At 65.7% G+C, this 17,216-nt stretch overlaps 1 protein-coding gene across 1 annotated transcript in view; it reads right to left on the reverse strand.

Annotated features, from left to right (window-relative positions):
- Positions 1-17,216, reverse strand: part of SDK1 (sidekick cell adhesion molecule 1) — a 771,944-nt gene that overhangs the window by 38,159 nt on the left and 716,569 nt on the right. The window contains exons 32-36 of the mRNA XM_066273473.1: positions 17,078-17,148; positions 10,382-10,517; positions 9,712-9,771; positions 9,042-9,143; positions 322-437 (exon numbers count right to left, since the gene is read on the reverse strand). Of these exons, the coding sequence (XP_066129570.1) occupies positions 322-437; positions 9,042-9,143; positions 9,712-9,771; positions 10,382-10,517; positions 17,078-17,148 (485 nt within the window). The remainder of the gene's footprint in view (positions 1-321; positions 438-9,041; positions 9,144-9,711; positions 9,772-10,381; positions 10,518-17,077; positions 17,149-17,216) is intronic.

Below are 17,216 nucleotides of genomic sequence, written 5' to 3' on the forward strand. Positions count from 1 at the left end.
CTCCCCAAGTAGGGTGTGTGTGTGTGTGGGGTGTGTGTGTGGGGAGGGGGTGTGGGCGGGGGAGGGGCTCCGGGGCTAGGCCTGGGAGGGGGAGGCCCTCAGGCAAAGCCCGGCCCACAGGCAAGGTGGGCTGAGCCTGCCCCTGGTGCTTCGCGTGGCCCGCAGCTCTGCAGGCTGCCGGTCAGCCGTGTGTCGGCCACAGGAGCCAGAGGACTGCCGTGCGGGGTGGGCCCAGGCTCCCCCCGGGGTCTAGCCACCCCCCGCCCCATCCCGCATGCGGAGCCCTGGAAGGAGGAGCCACACCCAGCGAGGGGGCCTTGCCTTGTAGCCCTGGACGTTCCCGTTCTGGCTCTCGGGCGGCGGCGGGTCCCAGGTGACCTCCAGCTGGCTGGCCGTGAGCGGGCTCACCTGGACGTTCTGCGGGGCCATGGCCGGGGCTGGGGAGAGAGCGGGACAGGAGGGCAGCTGGGAGCACGCTCACAGGGGGCAGGGGGGGCTCTAGCCCTGTGCCGGGGACACTGCGGACCCCGCCTGGAATCACATTTTCAAACGCACGAAATAAAATCCGGACAATCACAAAGAAAACGGTGGTCCCGAGACACGGCGTTAGAGTGAGAGGATGCGGGGTCTACGTGCTTGGGGCGGGGCGAGAACGGGTCCAAGGACGCGTGACGTGAGGGGGAGGAGCGTGGGGCGCGTGACGTGAGGGGGAGGAGCGTGGGGTGCTGAAGGCAGATGGGAAGGTCCCGATGATGGAGCCTGTCGAGGAGGAAAGCACCTGTTCCCGTCACTCATCCGGATCTCCGGGTCCTGGATGGAGTCCGTCTGCAGACGCAGGGCCGGCCCTCCAGGAGGGACGGTGACATGCATTTCACCTCGACAGGCTCCTCGGTGAAGCGCCTCACCCCCCCCCCCACTCCTGCTCCTTCCCCTCCGTCCTGGGGAGACCCCCAGGTGCTGAGCTGGAGCAGGAGGCGGAAGGGGACCTAGGGGGATGTCATGGCTGTCACCTCCGCCGGTGGCCATTGGGAAGCCAGGATGTAACACAGAGTCTGCACGAGCCCCCGGGGTGGCAACGTCTGTCCCCTGGGGCTGCCCCGGCTCTCCTCCCAGGCGGGCGAGCCTCGTAAGACCCCTGCTGAGCCTGCACTGTCCTGGGGCCGCCGCTGGACCCCTCACCTCCCGCAGCCACGCCCGCCGGCCCCGGGAGCACCGCCTTCGGCCTTCAGTCTGTTCTTAGCCCGTAAACGGAAACCATACAGCAGTCGCCGCGGAGGGAGACAGCCCGGCACACCAGCTCCCCGGGAAGCCTTTTCGAAGAGAATGACCTTCCTGCGCCTCCCCTTCTCCGCGGCTCCCTCCGCAACCCCCCCCCCCCCCCCCGTGTGGAATAAAATAGTAATTAACACCCACTCAGCCTGACACCAACATTTATTCTGCTCTAACTGTGCGGCTCCCGCATTCGGGCTGCCCACCCCGCGCTAATGGAAATGTTAATAACCCGCACCAGGTTGTTGTGACAGATGCTTGGCCTCATTATCAGAAATTCTTATTTACCGCTCCATTAAACAACAGAATCACACAAAAAAACAATTCAATCAAAACTAACTGGAGGAATTTTAACAGTCACATTAATAATCCAAAACATAAATAAAGTTAATGTCCTCGGCATGTTTGCCGTCGGCGACTCTGCGGCGGAAATGACTGTCGCACAATTAAAACGCGAAAGGCAAAATTGAGCGCGGCTTGTTACCCGGGTGGCCGGCGAGAACCATCTGTGTGTGGTCCTCCCCCCTCCCGCCCACCTCCAAGGTTTGCTCGGCAATGGTACCCAGGAACCCAGCCTGAGACGGCGCTGGGGCAGGAGGCAGGCGCCCCTGACGTGGGGTCCGCAGGGAGCTCCCCCGGAAGGTAGGGGGGCCCCCCGCGCGTCGCTGCACGGCAGCCGACACGTGCTGGACAGAGGCCCCCGTGCCCTCCGGTGCGGCCGAGCCCCGTGCTCTGCTGTCCCCGAGCTGCTCGCTGGCCTGCGGCACCGGCTGTGCCACCAACAGCCGCGGGGAAGAGACGCACGTGAGCGCAGAGCGGAGCGTGCAGGGTTTGAGCTTCTCGCTTTGGCTCCTGGAGGGGCGGGTCTGCAGGCGGACAGGGGACGGAGGGACGCTCAGGACAGGGGACGGAGGGACGCTCAGGAAGATCCCCGCCCTTTGTGACCCCGAGGGAATCCTCGCCCGCTGTGAGCAAGCCCACGGGCGAGGACGCCTCATCCTCTGTCCTCCTACCCTGGCGTGTGCTGTCAGGAGAACACTGGGACCGGGTCAGCATGCTTTTTGAACACGCGAGAAATTAACTTGAGAAAGCACTTTGGCCCAGCGGTCTCCGGCACCGCCCATGCACAGACTGCCTTCCAACTGCACGGGAGGCGAGAAGCGCAGGTTAAGGTACTGTGCAGACCCCCTCGGGGTGCGTCATGTCAAGGCTGAGGAGGCTGTCACAAGGCTGTGACCCACAGTCCTCGGAGGGGCCACGTGCCCCCCCCCCCCCCGGGACCGCCATGCTGCTGCAGAGAGAGCTCGCTAAGTCCGCGACAGAGAAACACCCGGCCCCTGGTGGTTCTAGCGGGATTCCAGAATCGTCTGGACTCTTCCGGCGTTCCGGCTGAGCGCTCGCTGTCTGTCTCACCGGAGCCCTTGCGCAGGCTCGCTGCCCACTGTCGTCACCCAGCATCGGGCGGGTCAACAAGCAGCCTCGGGACACCATCCCTGACTCACTCTGGATCTGGTGAGTGGAGGGCGTGCCCACGGCCCCGGCCAGTCTGGCTCGTTGTCGGGGCCCTGAGCGGTGGCCCCTCTCTCCTCAGCGTTTCAGGCCCGCTGCCACGAGGCGAGGAAGCCGCACAGGCACCGGGGTGCTCAGGCCGCGAGGGAGGACAAGGAAACATGCCCATCAAGCGACCTGGGAAACAAACGGGCTGAGTGTGTCAGGAAACCCCGCGCCGCGGCCACTGAGACAGGGCCATCTGCTGTCACCGCACAAGGTCGCGGCAGCTTCCCAATGACAAACCAGGCCCCAGGCCTCGAGGGCTGAGGGCCCGTGGACGCAGAGAGGGGAAGGAGAAGTTTAGCGAGAGAGGGAGGTCACAGAAACCACAGTTCAAGGTGGAGCAGGAGGACCGGGCCCGGGGGCCAGGGGGGTCATTTCTGGCTGGGGACGTGGGTCTCTCCCGGAAGATGAACAGAACATCTGGCCCTGAGATAAACAGCGAGGATCACTCTGTGGCGATGGGCTGGGGCAGCGCGGGCCGGACGTGGGGTCGAGGGCGAGCGGGCAGCTGACCGTGGGGCCGCAGGGACAGATGGTCGCCCTGCCGCTGGAGCGGCCCCGGGCCAGGCTGGGTTTCCATGTCCACATTCTGTTGCTCAGGGATTCGTTATTTGGGCCGAGCAAGTTTTTAACAGGTACTTTGAGGGTCCCTGTTCATGTTTTGATATAATGAAATAAACTATTTCTCCATGATTTTAAAAGTTTACATATCTACGCATTTGCTTTCACCCCCTCTCTCTTTCTCTGGTCAGATACTGCCTGGTTTCCTGTCGAAGTCAACAGGAGACAGACTTCTGTAACATGGTTGACCTTTTCAGTGAACAGTTGTCAACATCGCTGTCCCCCTAGGCGGGGCACCTGGAGACAGGCCGCGGGTCTGGGTGGTTCTGCGGCCTCTGGGGGCTTCCCCAGTCACACGGGAGGGCTGGATGGGTCTCAGTGGGTCAGCCCCGTGGGGACTAGTCAGGACCGGACACAGAGCCACCGTGGACTCAGCGCAGGAAAGAGAGGGACGGGCAGACTCTCACCAGCCGGCGGAGGAAAGGCAGGCGAGTCACTGCCGTCCCCTACAGGGGGCCCCTGACCGACGGTGGGACCGCCCTCAGCAACTGAAAGCAGTTCCTTCGAGGTCACACAGTTTAAACACGAGAGACACGGATCACCCTTCCCCACCCTGAAACCCAGCTCTCCAGAACCCTGGGGAGGCCCGGCGGCAAAACCGGCGATGGCAACACCTAGTGTGCCGGCCGCTGGGACAATCACCGTCCACCAGTGGGAGGTGGGTGACACTGAGGGTGGCGCTGACGGTGTTTTCTTCGTGCCAGATAACCGGGTAACTCTTGCAAGCCCTTCACCCATCGCTGCCCCATTACACAGACGGGAAGACTGAGGCCCGGACATGTACGTGACTCAGCAACTGTGTGATTCCGACCTGTATGCCAACTCAGGCAGCCTGGCTCTGAGCGGGGTCCCCTCCCCGCGGAAATCTGGGGCAGGTGGCGGGCAGGGGCTTCAAGGTCCTGCATGGTCCTGGACTCCTGGAGCCGGCTCAGACCGGCTACCTCTCGTTCCCGCTCCGTCCCTCCCTCTGTCCGAGCTCCGACCTCTGACCTGTCTTGCCTCTTCCTCCCTCCCGGCGGAGCCAGAACAAAGCTACGCTGAGGACACGTGGCGAGAGAAACCAGGAAACCGGCTGGAGAGAGGGTTCCCCAGTCACTGCTTGGTGCTGCCGGCTGCAGGACGGGGGCTGGGGGGTCATGGGAAAGGCCCTGGACGGCGAGCTTCAAGCTCTGGGTCAGCTGCTTGCTCTAAGGAGGCCGGTGGCCTGCGTGACACCTTCTACGGAGAGGCTCACGAGGCGAGACACTCAGGGGGAACTCTGTCCAACCACCTAGGGCGCCAAGTCCTGCCAACAACCACACCAGTGAGCGCAGGAGTGACCCGTCCCTGGTCCACCGTCCAGGGGAGGGGGCAGCCCTCGCTGGCCCCTTGGGACAGGCCCAAAGCAGAGGCCCAGCTCAGCTGTGCCCAGGGTCCCAATTTGCACTTTGAGGTCCCGTGTGTGCCGTTTTAAGCAGCTGCGTTGGGCTGATTTGTTATGCAGCATTAGGTAACTCATATATCTGACGAGCATGAGATCCTCGGGGTGGGGGTACCAGCCTGCGCCCCACATTCTGGGCTCTCAGGGAGGCTTGAATTAGGGGTAGGCCCCGACATAAATGCTGGATCTCAGTGTTCACTTGTGCTCATCATGGGCCAGACCCGAGTGCGCCAAGGACCTGTGGGACCAGCTGCTGGCCTCTCACTGGAGCTCTGCTGGCAGCAAGGACAGGGCTCGGAGCAGCACAGGGTTCGGGTGCTCTGACGGAGAGAGTTTACACGCCTGCAGGGAGGAGAGGGGCGCTCAGGTGTGGGGACTCTTGGGTACAAGGATGCCCAGGTACAAGGGACGCTCAGGTGTGGGGACTCTCAGGTGAGGGGACGCTCAGGTACAGGGATGCTCAGGTACAAGGGACGCTCAGGTACAAGGATGCGCAGGTACAAGGACGCTCAGGTATAAGGACTCTCAGGTACAAGGACACTCAGGTACAAGGACGCTCAGGTACAAGGACGCGCAGGTACAAGGACTCTCAGGTACAAGGACACTCAGGTACAAGGACACTCAGGTACAAGGACGCTCAGGAACGGGGACGCTCAGGTACAAGGACGCTCAGGAACGGGGACGCTCAGGTACAAGGACGCTCAGGTGTCAAGGATGCTCAGGTACAAGGACACTCAGGTGTGGGGACACTCAGGTACAAGGACGCTCAGGTGTGGGGACGCTCAGGTGTGGGGACGCTCAGGTGTGGGGACGCTCAGGTACAAGGATGCTCAGGTGTGGGGACGCTCAGGTACAAGGACGCTCAGGTGTGGGGACGCTCAGGTACAAGGACGCTCAGGTACAGGGACGCTCAGGTACAAGGACGCTCAGGTATAAGGACGCTCAGGTGTGGGGACGCTCAGGTGCATCTAGGGACAACTGGGGGTCAGAGCGCCTCTGCTGTGTTGGGCGTGTGACACAGCCCAGCAGACACATGTAGATGGTGCCGCCCTCCTCCGTGTGGGTGGTTGCGTCTGCTCATCCTGCCAAGTTCAGTCCGCACTGGGTTCTGTGACCCTGCAGTAGGGTCCCTCCCCTGGGGGCTGACCCTGGAGAGCTCCCCCAGGCCTGGCCAGACCCCTGTCCAGAGCGTGCTCCTCAGGGGGCTCTTCCCTCTGGGCCCGGCGGGTGGCGAGAGTGGGCACTCAGGCCATGGTCCGCCTCCAGTATGCCAACCACAGGTTATCCGGAGAACCTGCCAGGGGCTGGGACTCTGGGCTGTGTGACGGGCGGGACCCCTTCCAGACAGAGCACCAGGCGTTTGTGCGTCCTCCATAACCTTCCTGCGTTGATGGGAGTGAGGTTACCAAGAATGTCGCTTGTCTACCAACGCTTCCTGGCTCTGTGCAGCCAGGGCAGGCGGCGGTCCAGGCGAGGGCAGCCCGTGAGCACACGGGGCAGGCGGGGGCGCCGGGCTGGGCCTGGATGACACTTGGTGCTGGGACAACCAGGCGCGGTCACAGCGAAGGCGGGCAGGGTGGGGGGTGCTGCAGGGACCGAGGGTCCCATGGTCCGGGCTCAGGTGGGGCGAGCTTCACCTCCCACGCTGGCAGTAGGGGTCCAGGGAGGGGTGAGACAGGAAGTGACAGGTGAGACGTGAGTTCTGGAAGGATCTGTGGGCAGGGCTGCGCACGGGGTGGAGACAGTGGTTCCAGAGGTTTTGTGGCCGGGGGTTCCAGCTCACCCCTGGGGCAGACCCCGCCCCTCGCTGCCTCAGTGTGTCGGGCCCTCTGCAGGACCTTGGCTGGACCCCTCGGAGGGTCCCCTGCTTGAATGCACGAAGGGCTGAGGCCTTGCGCCCTGCGGGTGCTTCTGTCTGACCGAGAGGACGCCTGACCTTGGAGCCCATCCCGCCCAGAACTGGGGACACGTCCCACCTCGGGGTTCAGTCCGAGTCCCACGTGGGAAGTTGTACGACGATGACTTTTCATGGCAGAAGGCTAAAGGGTGAGACAGGCTGACCTTGCTTCGCTGCCTGGAGCAAGATGCCTCCCCGGGGGCCCACAAAGACGCACCCCCACCCCCAATGGCCCCACCGCTCTCCTCCGCCTGTGTGTCCAGGAACACCTGGAGGCCCACAGAGCCCGTGCTGACCAGGTCCTCTGCCTGTGTGTCCAGGAACACCTGGGGGCCCACAGAGCCCGTGCTGACCAGGTCCTCCGCCTGCGTGTCCAGGAACACCTGGGGGCCCACAGAGCCCGTGCTGACCAGGCAGAGGGCCTCTCCTCCTAAAACCCAGACCCGCGGGAAATCTCAGGTCAGATGAGTCTGGGCTGTTGGTCCAGGCCCAGGCCCAGTGCTTGGCTGACTCGGTCACTTTCTGGGCTGGAACGGCTCCTGGCCTGGCCAGACCTGCCTCAGGCTTATCTGGGCATCCTCTGCCCTGCCAGGTTCATCTCGGCTCCACAGATGGAACCATCTGAATTTGGACAGGGAGCCCTTTCTGCCTTTAAAACCGGGCCGTGGCTCCGAGGCTCGGCAGATGTGGCTGCCACCAGGAACACACGGGTCCCCACCCTGAGGCTCCGGTGGACCGGAGGGAAGCCGCTAACGTGGCTGGCACCTCCCACGCCTTCGGTCCCCCCAAATCTTTTTTTCTTTGTGTGTGTGACAGAGACAGAGAGAGGGAGAGAGAGGGAGAGAGAGAGGAACAGACAGGAACAGAGAGAAATGAGAAGCATCAATCATCAGTTTTTCATTGTGACACCTTAGTTGTTCGTTAGATTGCTTTCTCATATGTGCCTTGACCGCGGGGCTACAGCAGAGCAAGTGACCCCTGCTCGAACCAGTGACCTTGGGCTCAAGCTGGTGAGCTTTGCTCAAACCAGATGAGCCTGTGCGCAAGCTGGCGACCTCGAGGTCTTGAACCAGAGTCCTCCGCATACCAGTCTGATGCTCTATCCACTGCGCCACCACCTGGTCAGACCCCCCCCCCCCAATCTTCACCAGGACCCTGTGACAGAGAGACTGGGTCCTGCCGCCTGAAATCTACACCAATTCCTGGGGCTCGAGCAACACCCCCCAGCCGCCACCAGACACAAGGACTCGGTCAGAGCCCCCAGGTCCCGGGACAAGGACTTCGTCTCGGGCAGTAACTGTCTGCAGCGGGCGAGGGCAGTCCGCAGACGGGGGGGGGGGGTGTCCCAATCGTCTGTGCGCTGAAGACTGACCCCCTGTGGTCCCGGAACCTCCTGGACACTCATCCTGTGAGCGGACAGACGAGCCAGGGCAGAGTTGGCACCGGGACCCCAGCTGCCCACGGCCAGCCCAGCCTTCTCCTCCACACCAAGCCGGCGTCCGAGCAGGTAAGTGATTGCCCGTGGGCACCCAGACCTGCGAGGTACCCGCAGAGCCCAGTCCCGGTTCTCGTGTGAGTCCATGGGGCCGGCTGCCGTGACCGGGCGCATGGTGAGGGACGGGAAACTGTCCTAAGTGTTATTTTCTGGAGGCCTTGCGGTCAGATGAGACCACAGTGGGCATGTGGGCTGTGGGGGCAAAGGCCGGAGGCACGGGCATGCTCCTTCCGGAACGTTCTCCGCAGCGTGAGCACTGAGGACAGAGCAACGCGCTGAGGCTGGACAATGGCAGCTGAGAGGCAGGCGGGCGGCAGGGACGCGTCTGTGCTACCTCAGCCCGGGAGCCACGCCACGTCCGGGCGGGGGTGGGGGGTGCAGCACACCTGCATGCGGGGCCCGAGCTCCTGAGCAAGGACAGGTGTGCGGAGACAGTCCTGGGGTCCTCCCCCGGCCACGAGAGGGACCCTCCATCCGGAATGGCTGGCTGCCCTGTGGTCACGTTTTCCTTCCAGATACGAGGCACCCCCACACCCAGACCCCCCACGGAGATAGCAGTACCCACCCCACATGCTAAATAGAGACCCTGGGTCCCCCAGCAGCCCCTGACTACTCCCTCCAGCGGTCGGGACACTGCCATCCTTAGTCGGGCCCGTGGTCTGCACACCGCCCACCCCACCAGCGACAGGATCGCCAGCGATGAGGGACACTGCTTGACCTCCGAGAGGACCGGGCCACGCCACGTGCCACAGCCTCGGGTTGCGGGGTGGGCACCCCGGGCTTACCGGCCTCGCCAACGAAGACCTCGACGGGTGCTGTGGCCGGGCTCTCGCCGATGACATTGTAGGCTGTCATGATCACCTCGTAGCGCCGGTATTTCTTCAGGTCTGCGAGGTGAGTGGAGACGGGTCGGGTTGCTGGGACCACCTCCCTTTCAGAAGGCCCCTCTCTGCGCCACACTGCGGGGGAGGGTGACCCCAAGCAGCCCCGGGGACAGGGAGCCCTGCTTCCACAGAGGCCTGGGGGGGACCGGCCAGCCTGTCACCAACACGTCCCTGCCCAGACCTGGGCAGTGTCTGGGCAGCCCTCCATCCTGCAGTTGGGGGCAGCGGCACGGCCCCTCTGCCACAGGAGAGAGCCTGGCCACATGGTGGGGACAGCAGTGACATGTCAACAGATGTCACAGGGAGCAGGGAGGAGATCTTGCTCCATCTGAGTCTCTGTCCCAAATTGAAAACCAGCTGGTAAGTCCCCCTTCCCAGCCTGTTTCTAGAAGTTTCCTTTCCTGCCTGCCTGGGGGTTTTCACATGACAAGAAGCAGCGTCTGAGAGGGGGTGGTCCACAAGTCTCGGCCACTGAGACCAAGCTTCCGCTCTGTCCTGCGAGGCCCTCGGCCCGCCTGCCACCCCCCCCCCCCCGGGCACAGGGGCCCCCTCCGGAAGGGCGTGCACTCACGTGTTAACTCGTACGTGGTCAGCCTGGAGCTGCTGTTCACGGTCTTGAAGCTGCTGTGGGCTGTGCGGGGGGCAGAGCAGGAGGGCGGTCAGTGCGTGGGGGGGGGGGCGCGCTGCAGAACCGGCTGTGCCGTGCCCCCCCCCCCCGCCACCACACTGCCCTCGGCCCTGCGGTGACCGCTGCCTCACGCAGCAGCCTGGCTCCCCACCGGACACAGCGCGGGCCACCTGCTCGCCCTCTGACGAGAGGGTCCCATTGGCACGACATTAGACAGGACGCGTGATCAGCTTCGCCCGGGTGGTGACTTTGGCCAGTTCCCTGGGCAGGTCCGGTGGTGGGCTCACCTGGGCTCGAGTGAGAGCCCTGAAGGACACGAGCAAACCACACGCCCAGGGCGCAGTGACCAGGTAGCGAGCCCCCCCGCGTCCGGGTCCTTTGGTCTCATTGCTTTGCTTTTGCTACGAGGCCCAGGGGGACGCTCACAGTTGGCCGGCCGTCAGCAAGGACACCAGGGGTGTGCTCAGGCGTGGGAGACAACCCAGCCCCAGACTCGGGGTTCTCTGTTCCCGCCCATCTGGCTGTACACCCCGGGCCCCCAGCGCCCCAGCCCCCCGTGAGCAGACGCCCACGGTCGCCCGGGGCCTCCCTGCTGACCAGGCGGCCGGCTCACCTGTGAGCTCCGTCCGTAGCGCCAAGGGGGTCTTGGCCGTCTTGGACTCGGTGGCCGAGGCCGCCTCGGACCCCAGTTCCCGGTAGTAGATCCTGTACCCCTGCAGGAGGCCGTTCAGGCTCTCGTCCCGCGGAGGCTGCAATACATCGCCACGGTCAGCCCTCGGAAGGTGACCGCACACCCAGGAGGAAGGCACCCGCTCACATCCATGGCTCCCCGTCGTTTACAAGGACAAAGAGGGCGGGTGCCACCCTCGTGACGAGGAAGGCGGGGACCCCCAGGCACAGGTGCAGAGCCGGGATGTGGGGCATTTCTCGGAGCCCGGGGGACTGGGGCCCGGGTCGCAGGAGGGTGAGGAGGCTGCCCACGCCTGGGGCACCCGGAGCTCTGAGGGCACTGTGGACGTGGCCCGGCTCTGCGTGGCCCATCGGGGGGCCCCTCCCTGTCCCTTCATCCCGGGCACCCAGGCTGCGGGGCCTCACTTGGGACGCACAGGTGAAGAGCCCCTTGCGCACGGGAGATGGCAGAGACCCCGAGTCCCTGGGGCCCCGATGGGGCTTCGTGTCCCCACATCAGGCTGCGCGCTGGGAGCCGGGGCTGCACTGGCTGACAGGCCCTGGATGCCATCCGGTGCTCGGCACGGCGGAAGTGTGGGGGCCCTGGCGGCAGGCTCCCTGAGGACCGCACAGCAGGGGCCGTCCAGGCAGGGACGGGCTGCGCAGCCCAGCGGGCCGCCTCCCTGAGGCCTGAGGCCGGTGTCATCCTTGGGCAGGGCAGGGCAGGCCCTCCTGAGCCCCACGGAGACCCCGGGGCCCGCACAGATCCGGAATGGCGTTCAACCACACCGTCTCCTCCTAGAGTTTGGAATAAACCTGCCTGTCATTCGTGAAAGAGGCCTCTGTGACTCTGGGTGACCTGGGAGGCATCCCACACGCAGCTCTGCGGGACGCACGGAGGGTTCTAGAAGCGACGGGCTGCGCTCAGGCTCTGGATGGAGGTCCTGGATCTGTGACCGCCTGCGCTGTGGGCTCCTGCTGGCCGCCCAGCCTCCCGGGCTCGACCCGCGCCTGCACCACACTGTCCTGACTCCAAACAGAAGGTCCCCTTTGCACACACACAGCTGTCCTCCTGTCCTGGCCCAGCCCCCGACCGTGGCTGACGGTTTCTGGTCCTACCCAGACCGGAAGGTGAGGCCCCGTCTGGGTCATCCACGTCCTCCTGCCCGTGGCACCGGTGACAGGCCGTGGCCCAGCGGGCGCTGCCAGTGCGTGTGGGCGTGAGTGGAGCCCAGGGTGACCCTGTTCTGTGAATCCCGTCCCGGCCTGGCCATCTGTACGGGCAGATGCTTGATGGGAACTGGGAGCCCTTCCTGCAAACGTCTGCCCTCTGCCCATGGCGCCTCAGGAATTCTGCTAACGATGCTGGGGTGGGGAGGGTTTGTTTTTCTCCATCTGCAAAGCCTCTCTGTTAAAAGGCAGAGGACCTGGCTGAAGTGTGTCTGGGCCTGTCACCCAGCACAGCAGCCGGAAGATGGGAGTGGGGGGCGGACCCTGGAGGAGGAGGGCGGCGTCCGGCAGTCCGCAGGCTGGACGCAGGAGGCCCAGGGCTGGGGGAGGCTGGACTCCCAGGACGAACTGCACTCCTTCAGGCCAGGGGGCTCTCCCAGACAGGCCAGGGCCTGCCCCCCCCCCTCTAGGAGGGGCCTGGGGCTTAGGGAGGCCCAACTCCATGCTCAGGGTCCTGTGGCGAGTCAAGGCACAGCTGGAACTCAAGTCCCAGTTGTCCCGACTTCGCTCCCTGGAGAGCGTACGGGGTCAAGTCTTGTGGGTTCAGGGAGCACAAGGGCTCGCGAGAGCCTGGTGCACAGGCCTGCCCTCGGGGCACGGGGGCTGTCCCGCCTCTGAGCCCTGCTGGCTGGCTCCCCTCCCTGCCTCTCACCCGGGGGAGGTCCGTTCATCCCGCAGACACGTGCAGGGGTCACCCCTAACCCCTCTGCCCAGGCTCACTGCTCCCCCTCTGCCACCTTCCCACCAACGCCTCGAAGAGCTCAATGCACGATGTGGGATCCGTTTCACTCCCCTCCGGCTGCTCTGGGCTCCCCACCCCGGAGCTGGTCCTCTGCGGGGACGGGACGGGGGACAGAGCAGGTGGTGAGGAGAGGAACGGACCACGGGGCGTGTCCGAGGAGGCCCTGTTGCCCCGCCCCCGTTGGCCGCACCCAGGAAGGCGCCTCTGCCGAGTCCACCGCGTGTGATGGGACCTGACGCTGAGGGCGTCCTCTCTGCTAGGAAAACCCCAAAGCCCACTCGCAGAAATCTGCACTCCACGGGGGATGACACTGAGTGACAGGCTGGAAATCTCTGACTAGCTGGCTCCAACGCCGACTCCACGCGGAGCTGGACCCCAGGAGAGGCCTGGACCCATGGTCCTCCGACCTCCGGACAGGCTGCGGCCGAGCCTCGGAATGGTGGGCGGTGTCTGCACTTTTACACCAATCACCGTCAAGCTGCAGAAGAGACTTCCAGGTGAAACGTCTCCTTTGGAACGCGCATCTGTGTTGAAACGCTGTCTCTTTGTCCAGCTTGCTGTGATTTTGTAAATTGCCTCTAATTTTAACGGGTATGTCGGTTGCCTGGCAGTGAACAGGCATCTGTTTCTACGTCGTGTTGACCTCGTCCTGCTCTGGGCTTCCTGCGATTAGTTTGTTCTATCGGGCTCGCAAGGGGACAGCTGACGGACATGTACGCCAAGTTCCGCTGGTGCAGCCGCACAGAGCCGTCCAAGCGCAGCCGGGGGCGGGGGGCTCGGAGCCCCCAGCGTCGGGAGGCAGGGCAGCCGGGCTGGCAGCCGAGGCTGCAGCCAGCCACAGCCCTCGTCCGGTTACTCACGTGCCACGCCCCACACTCGCAGGGCGACGCTAACTTTCCAGGAGAAGGCAGCACAGTGCTGAGGACCGCTCTTCTGGCCGATGGGGTTGGTGGACGTTGGGAATTTCCATTCTGATACAAGTCAGAGGTGGGGAGGCCTGAAGGCCCTGGCTCAGAGACCTTGTGGGCCCTTGGCAGCCACCGCTGACCTCCTTGTTGATGACGGAGGAAGCTGCAGCCAGGTTCTTAGGCTCACTGCCGCCCCAGGCCACAGTGGGGCCTGCAGAGGTGAGGCCAGGCCCTCTGTTACTGTCCCACAGCTCCGGGACGAGGAGAGGCCAGGCCCTCTGTCACTGTCCCACGGCTCCGGAACGAGGAGAGGCCAGGCCCTCTGTTCACTGTCCCACGGCTCCGGACGAGGTGAGGCCAGGCCCTCTGTCACTGTCCCACGGCTCTGGGACGAGGTGAGGCCAGGCCCTCTGTCACTGTCCCACGGCTCTGGGACGAGGCGAGGCCAGGCCCTCTGTCCCTCTCCCACGGCTCCGGGATGAGGCGAGGCCAGGCCTTCTGTCACTGTCCCACGGCTCCGGGACGAGGCGAGGCCAGGCCCTCTGTCACTGTCCCACGGCTCCGGGACGAGGTGAGGCCAGGCCCTCTGTCACTGTCTCACGGCTCTGGGACGAGGCGAGGCCAGGCCCTCTGTCCCTCTCCCACGGCTCCGGACGAGGCGAGGCCGGGCCCTCTGTCACTCTCCCACGGCTCCGGGACGAGGCGAGGCCAGGCCCTCTGTCACTGTCCCACGGCTCCGGGACGAGGCGAGGCCGGGCCCTCTGTCACTGTCCCACGGCTCCGGGACGAGGCGAGGCCAGGCCCTCTGTCCCTCTCCCACGGCTCCGGGACGAGGCGAGGCCGGTCTCTCTGTCCCTCTCCCACGGCTCCGGGACGAGGAGAGGCCGGGCCCTCTGTCCCTCTCCCACGGCTCCGGGACGAGGAGAGGCCGGGCCCTCTGTCCCTCTCCCACGGCTCTGGGACGAGGCGAGGCCGGGCCCTCTGTCACTGTCCCACGGCTCCGGGACGAGGCGAGGCCGGGCCCTCTGTCACTGTCCCACGGCTCCGGAACGAGGAGAGGCCAGGCCCTCTGTTCACTGTCCCACGGCTCCGGACGAGGTGAGGCCAGGCCCTCTGTCACTGTCCCACGGCTCTGGGACGAGGAGAGGCCGGGCCCTCTGTCCCTCTCCCACGGCTCCGGGACGAGGCGAGGCCGGGCCCTCTGTCACTGTCCCACGGCTCCGGGACGAGGAGAGGCCAGGCCCTCTGTCACTGTCCCACGGCTCCGGAACGAGGAGAGGCCAGGCCCTCTGTTCACTGTCCCACGGCTCCGGACGAGGTGAGGCCAGGCCCTCTGTCACTGTCCCACGGCTCTGGGACGAGGCGAGGCCAGGCCCTCTGTCACTGTCCCACGGCTCTGGGACGAGGCGAGGCCAGGCCCTCTGTCCCTCTCCCACGGCTCTGGGACGAGGCGAGGCCAGGCCTTCTGTCACTGTCCCACGGCTCCGGGACGAGGCGAGGCCAGGCCCTCTGTCACTGTCCCACGGCTCCGGGACGAGGTGAGGCCAGGCCCTCTGTCACTGTCTCACGGCTCTGGGACGAGGCGAGGCCAGGCCCTCTGTCCCTCTCCCACGGCTCCGGACGAGGAGAGGCCGGGCCCTCTGTCACTGTCCCACGGCTCCGGGACGAGGCGAGGCCGGGCCCTCTGTCCCTCTCCCACGGCTCCGGGACGAGGCGAGGCCGGTCTCTCTGTCCCTCTCCCACGGCTCCGGGACGAGGAGAGGCCGGGCCCTCTGTCCCTCTCCCACGGCTCCGGGACGAGGCGAGGCCGGGCCCTCTGTCACTGTCCCACGGCTCCGGGACGAGGCGAGGCCGGGCCCTCTGTCCCTCTCCCACGGCTCTGGGACGAGGCGAGGCCGGTCTCTCTGTCCCTCTCCCACGGCTCCGGGACGAGGAGAGGCCGGGCCCTCTGTCCCTCTCTCACGGCTCCGGGACGAGGAGAGGCCGGGCCCTCTGTCCCTCTCCCACGGCTCCGGGACGAGGCAAGGCCAGGCCCTCTGTTGCTCTCCCACGGCTCCGGGATGAGCTCAGGGGACGTGGCTTCCCGGAGGCTGGCTGGGAGCCCAGCTGGCGCTGTGTGGTCCTGTCCAGAACCACAGATCCGCACGCTGCGGCGAGCCTGTGGTCTCACTGGAGGGGTCTCGTGGTCATCTTCCCAGGGTCCTTCCCGTCGCCTCCGGGAGGCTGTAGCAGCCGACAAGAAGTGGCAAGGGGTCACCCCTGCTCTGGTGGTGCAAGCCGACTGGGACCCTGCTCGCTGCCCTTGTGGACTGAGGTCAGTGTGTGACCCAAAGGGAGGAGGCCAACCCGTGGTGGCCAGTCAGTCACTGGCTGTTCGGTTCAGGAAGCACTCACACTGGGTCTTCAGCTCGACCTCCCTCCAGCACCTCCGGCCGGCCGGCCACGCCCAGGCAGGTGTCTGTGTGGCCCCCGAAGGCGGGTCCCCAAGGGCTTCCACAGCTGGGGAGCTTTCCCGGCTGGGCCTTCTCATCCCCTCTCCTTCCTGGGCCCCAGCCTGGGGGGGTCTCAGCGTGCTCTGTTTCCAGTCTGCGGAGCCAGGCCACTGCCACACCCAGGCGCCTTCTATTCAGGATGGGCTCCCTGGGGGCCCTGTCTGGGCTGCAGGCGCCCCTGCCCCCTCACAGAGGAAGCCCCCCAGTCCTCTCTCGTGCCGGCCTGCTGCACCTGACACGGCCCCCCTGCTGTCCTTGGCAAGTTCGGACCCTGGTCTGCTCCGGGCTGCCGGCCCCACGTGGGTCCCTTCGTCCCCTCTCCCCTCCGCTGAGTCAGATGCAAAGCTGGCCGCCTCCCAGAGGCCTCGTCCACCAGGAGGAGTCTCACGCCCACCAGACTGCCCTCTCGACCTCAGCTCCCTGCGGCCACTCCTCGGTGGACCTCCCCGCGCACGGGGCTCTGAGCACAGACCACACGCCCACTCTCTGCCTCCCGGGCCCTCGACCCTCCGGCTGTGAGCACTGCTCCCCTGTCCTCGGGGCTGTACCCCCACCCTGGCCTCAGAGACTCCCCACGCTGGCCGAGCGCTCTGCTGCGCAGGCATCAGTGGCCACAGCCTGGACCAGCGGCGGCCCTGCTGTGCACCGAGATGACCCCGGCTCCCCCTCCTCTGCGGGGCTGGCCCTGCTGTGCACCGAGATGACCCCGGCTCCCCCTCCTCTGCGGGGCTGGCCCTGGGGCCGGGCAGCCCTCTGCTCCCTGGGGGCCGTGCCCTGGCCTGACAGCTGCTCGCAGAGGAGTCAGAGTGAGGGGTCACTGTGGCCCCACAGAGACTGCCTGGTCGGAGGTGGTTTCTATACACGAGAAACCCCCGAGGTTACGGACCCTCTGCCCTGGGGACAGTCTGGCATGTCCACGGCAGCCCTGCCCGCCACCTCCATGTGACCTGGGACAGGGGGTGCCTCGGTGCTTGGACACCCTGGGAGCCCTCCTAGAGAGAGAGCTCAAGGTCACTCTGTGTGTGGACAGCCGGGCTTGACTGTTGTGCGAGTGACAGCTGGACGTTCCCTCCCCATCAGCGAGCCGACCTGGGACCCCGGTGGGCCCGTGTCTGCGCCCAGCGCCGCGACGTGGATGCGTGGAGGGTGGGCGCGTGCCGCTCTACGGGGCCCCGTGAGGAGGGAGGGCGGGCGCGTGCCACTCTACAGGCCCCATGAGGAGGGCGGGCGCGTGCTGCTCTACGGGGCCCCGTGTGGACCGGGCTTACCTGCCACTGGATCAGGACGGAAGACGTGGTGTGGGGCGTCACCAAGACGGAGCGGGGAGGCTCTCCCGGGACTGAAATCCAAGGCCAAAGAGGCAGGTTAGCGGGCACTGTGGTCACCTGCCCACACTACCCGGCTGAG

Source organism: Saccopteryx bilineata, chromosome 4 (genome assembly GCF_036850765.1).
Source record: "Saccopteryx bilineata isolate mSacBil1 chromosome 4, mSacBil1_pri_phased_curated, whole genome shotgun sequence".
In the NCBI taxonomy this organism is placed as follows: Eukaryota; Metazoa; Chordata; class Mammalia; order Chiroptera; family Emballonuridae; genus Saccopteryx; species Saccopteryx bilineata.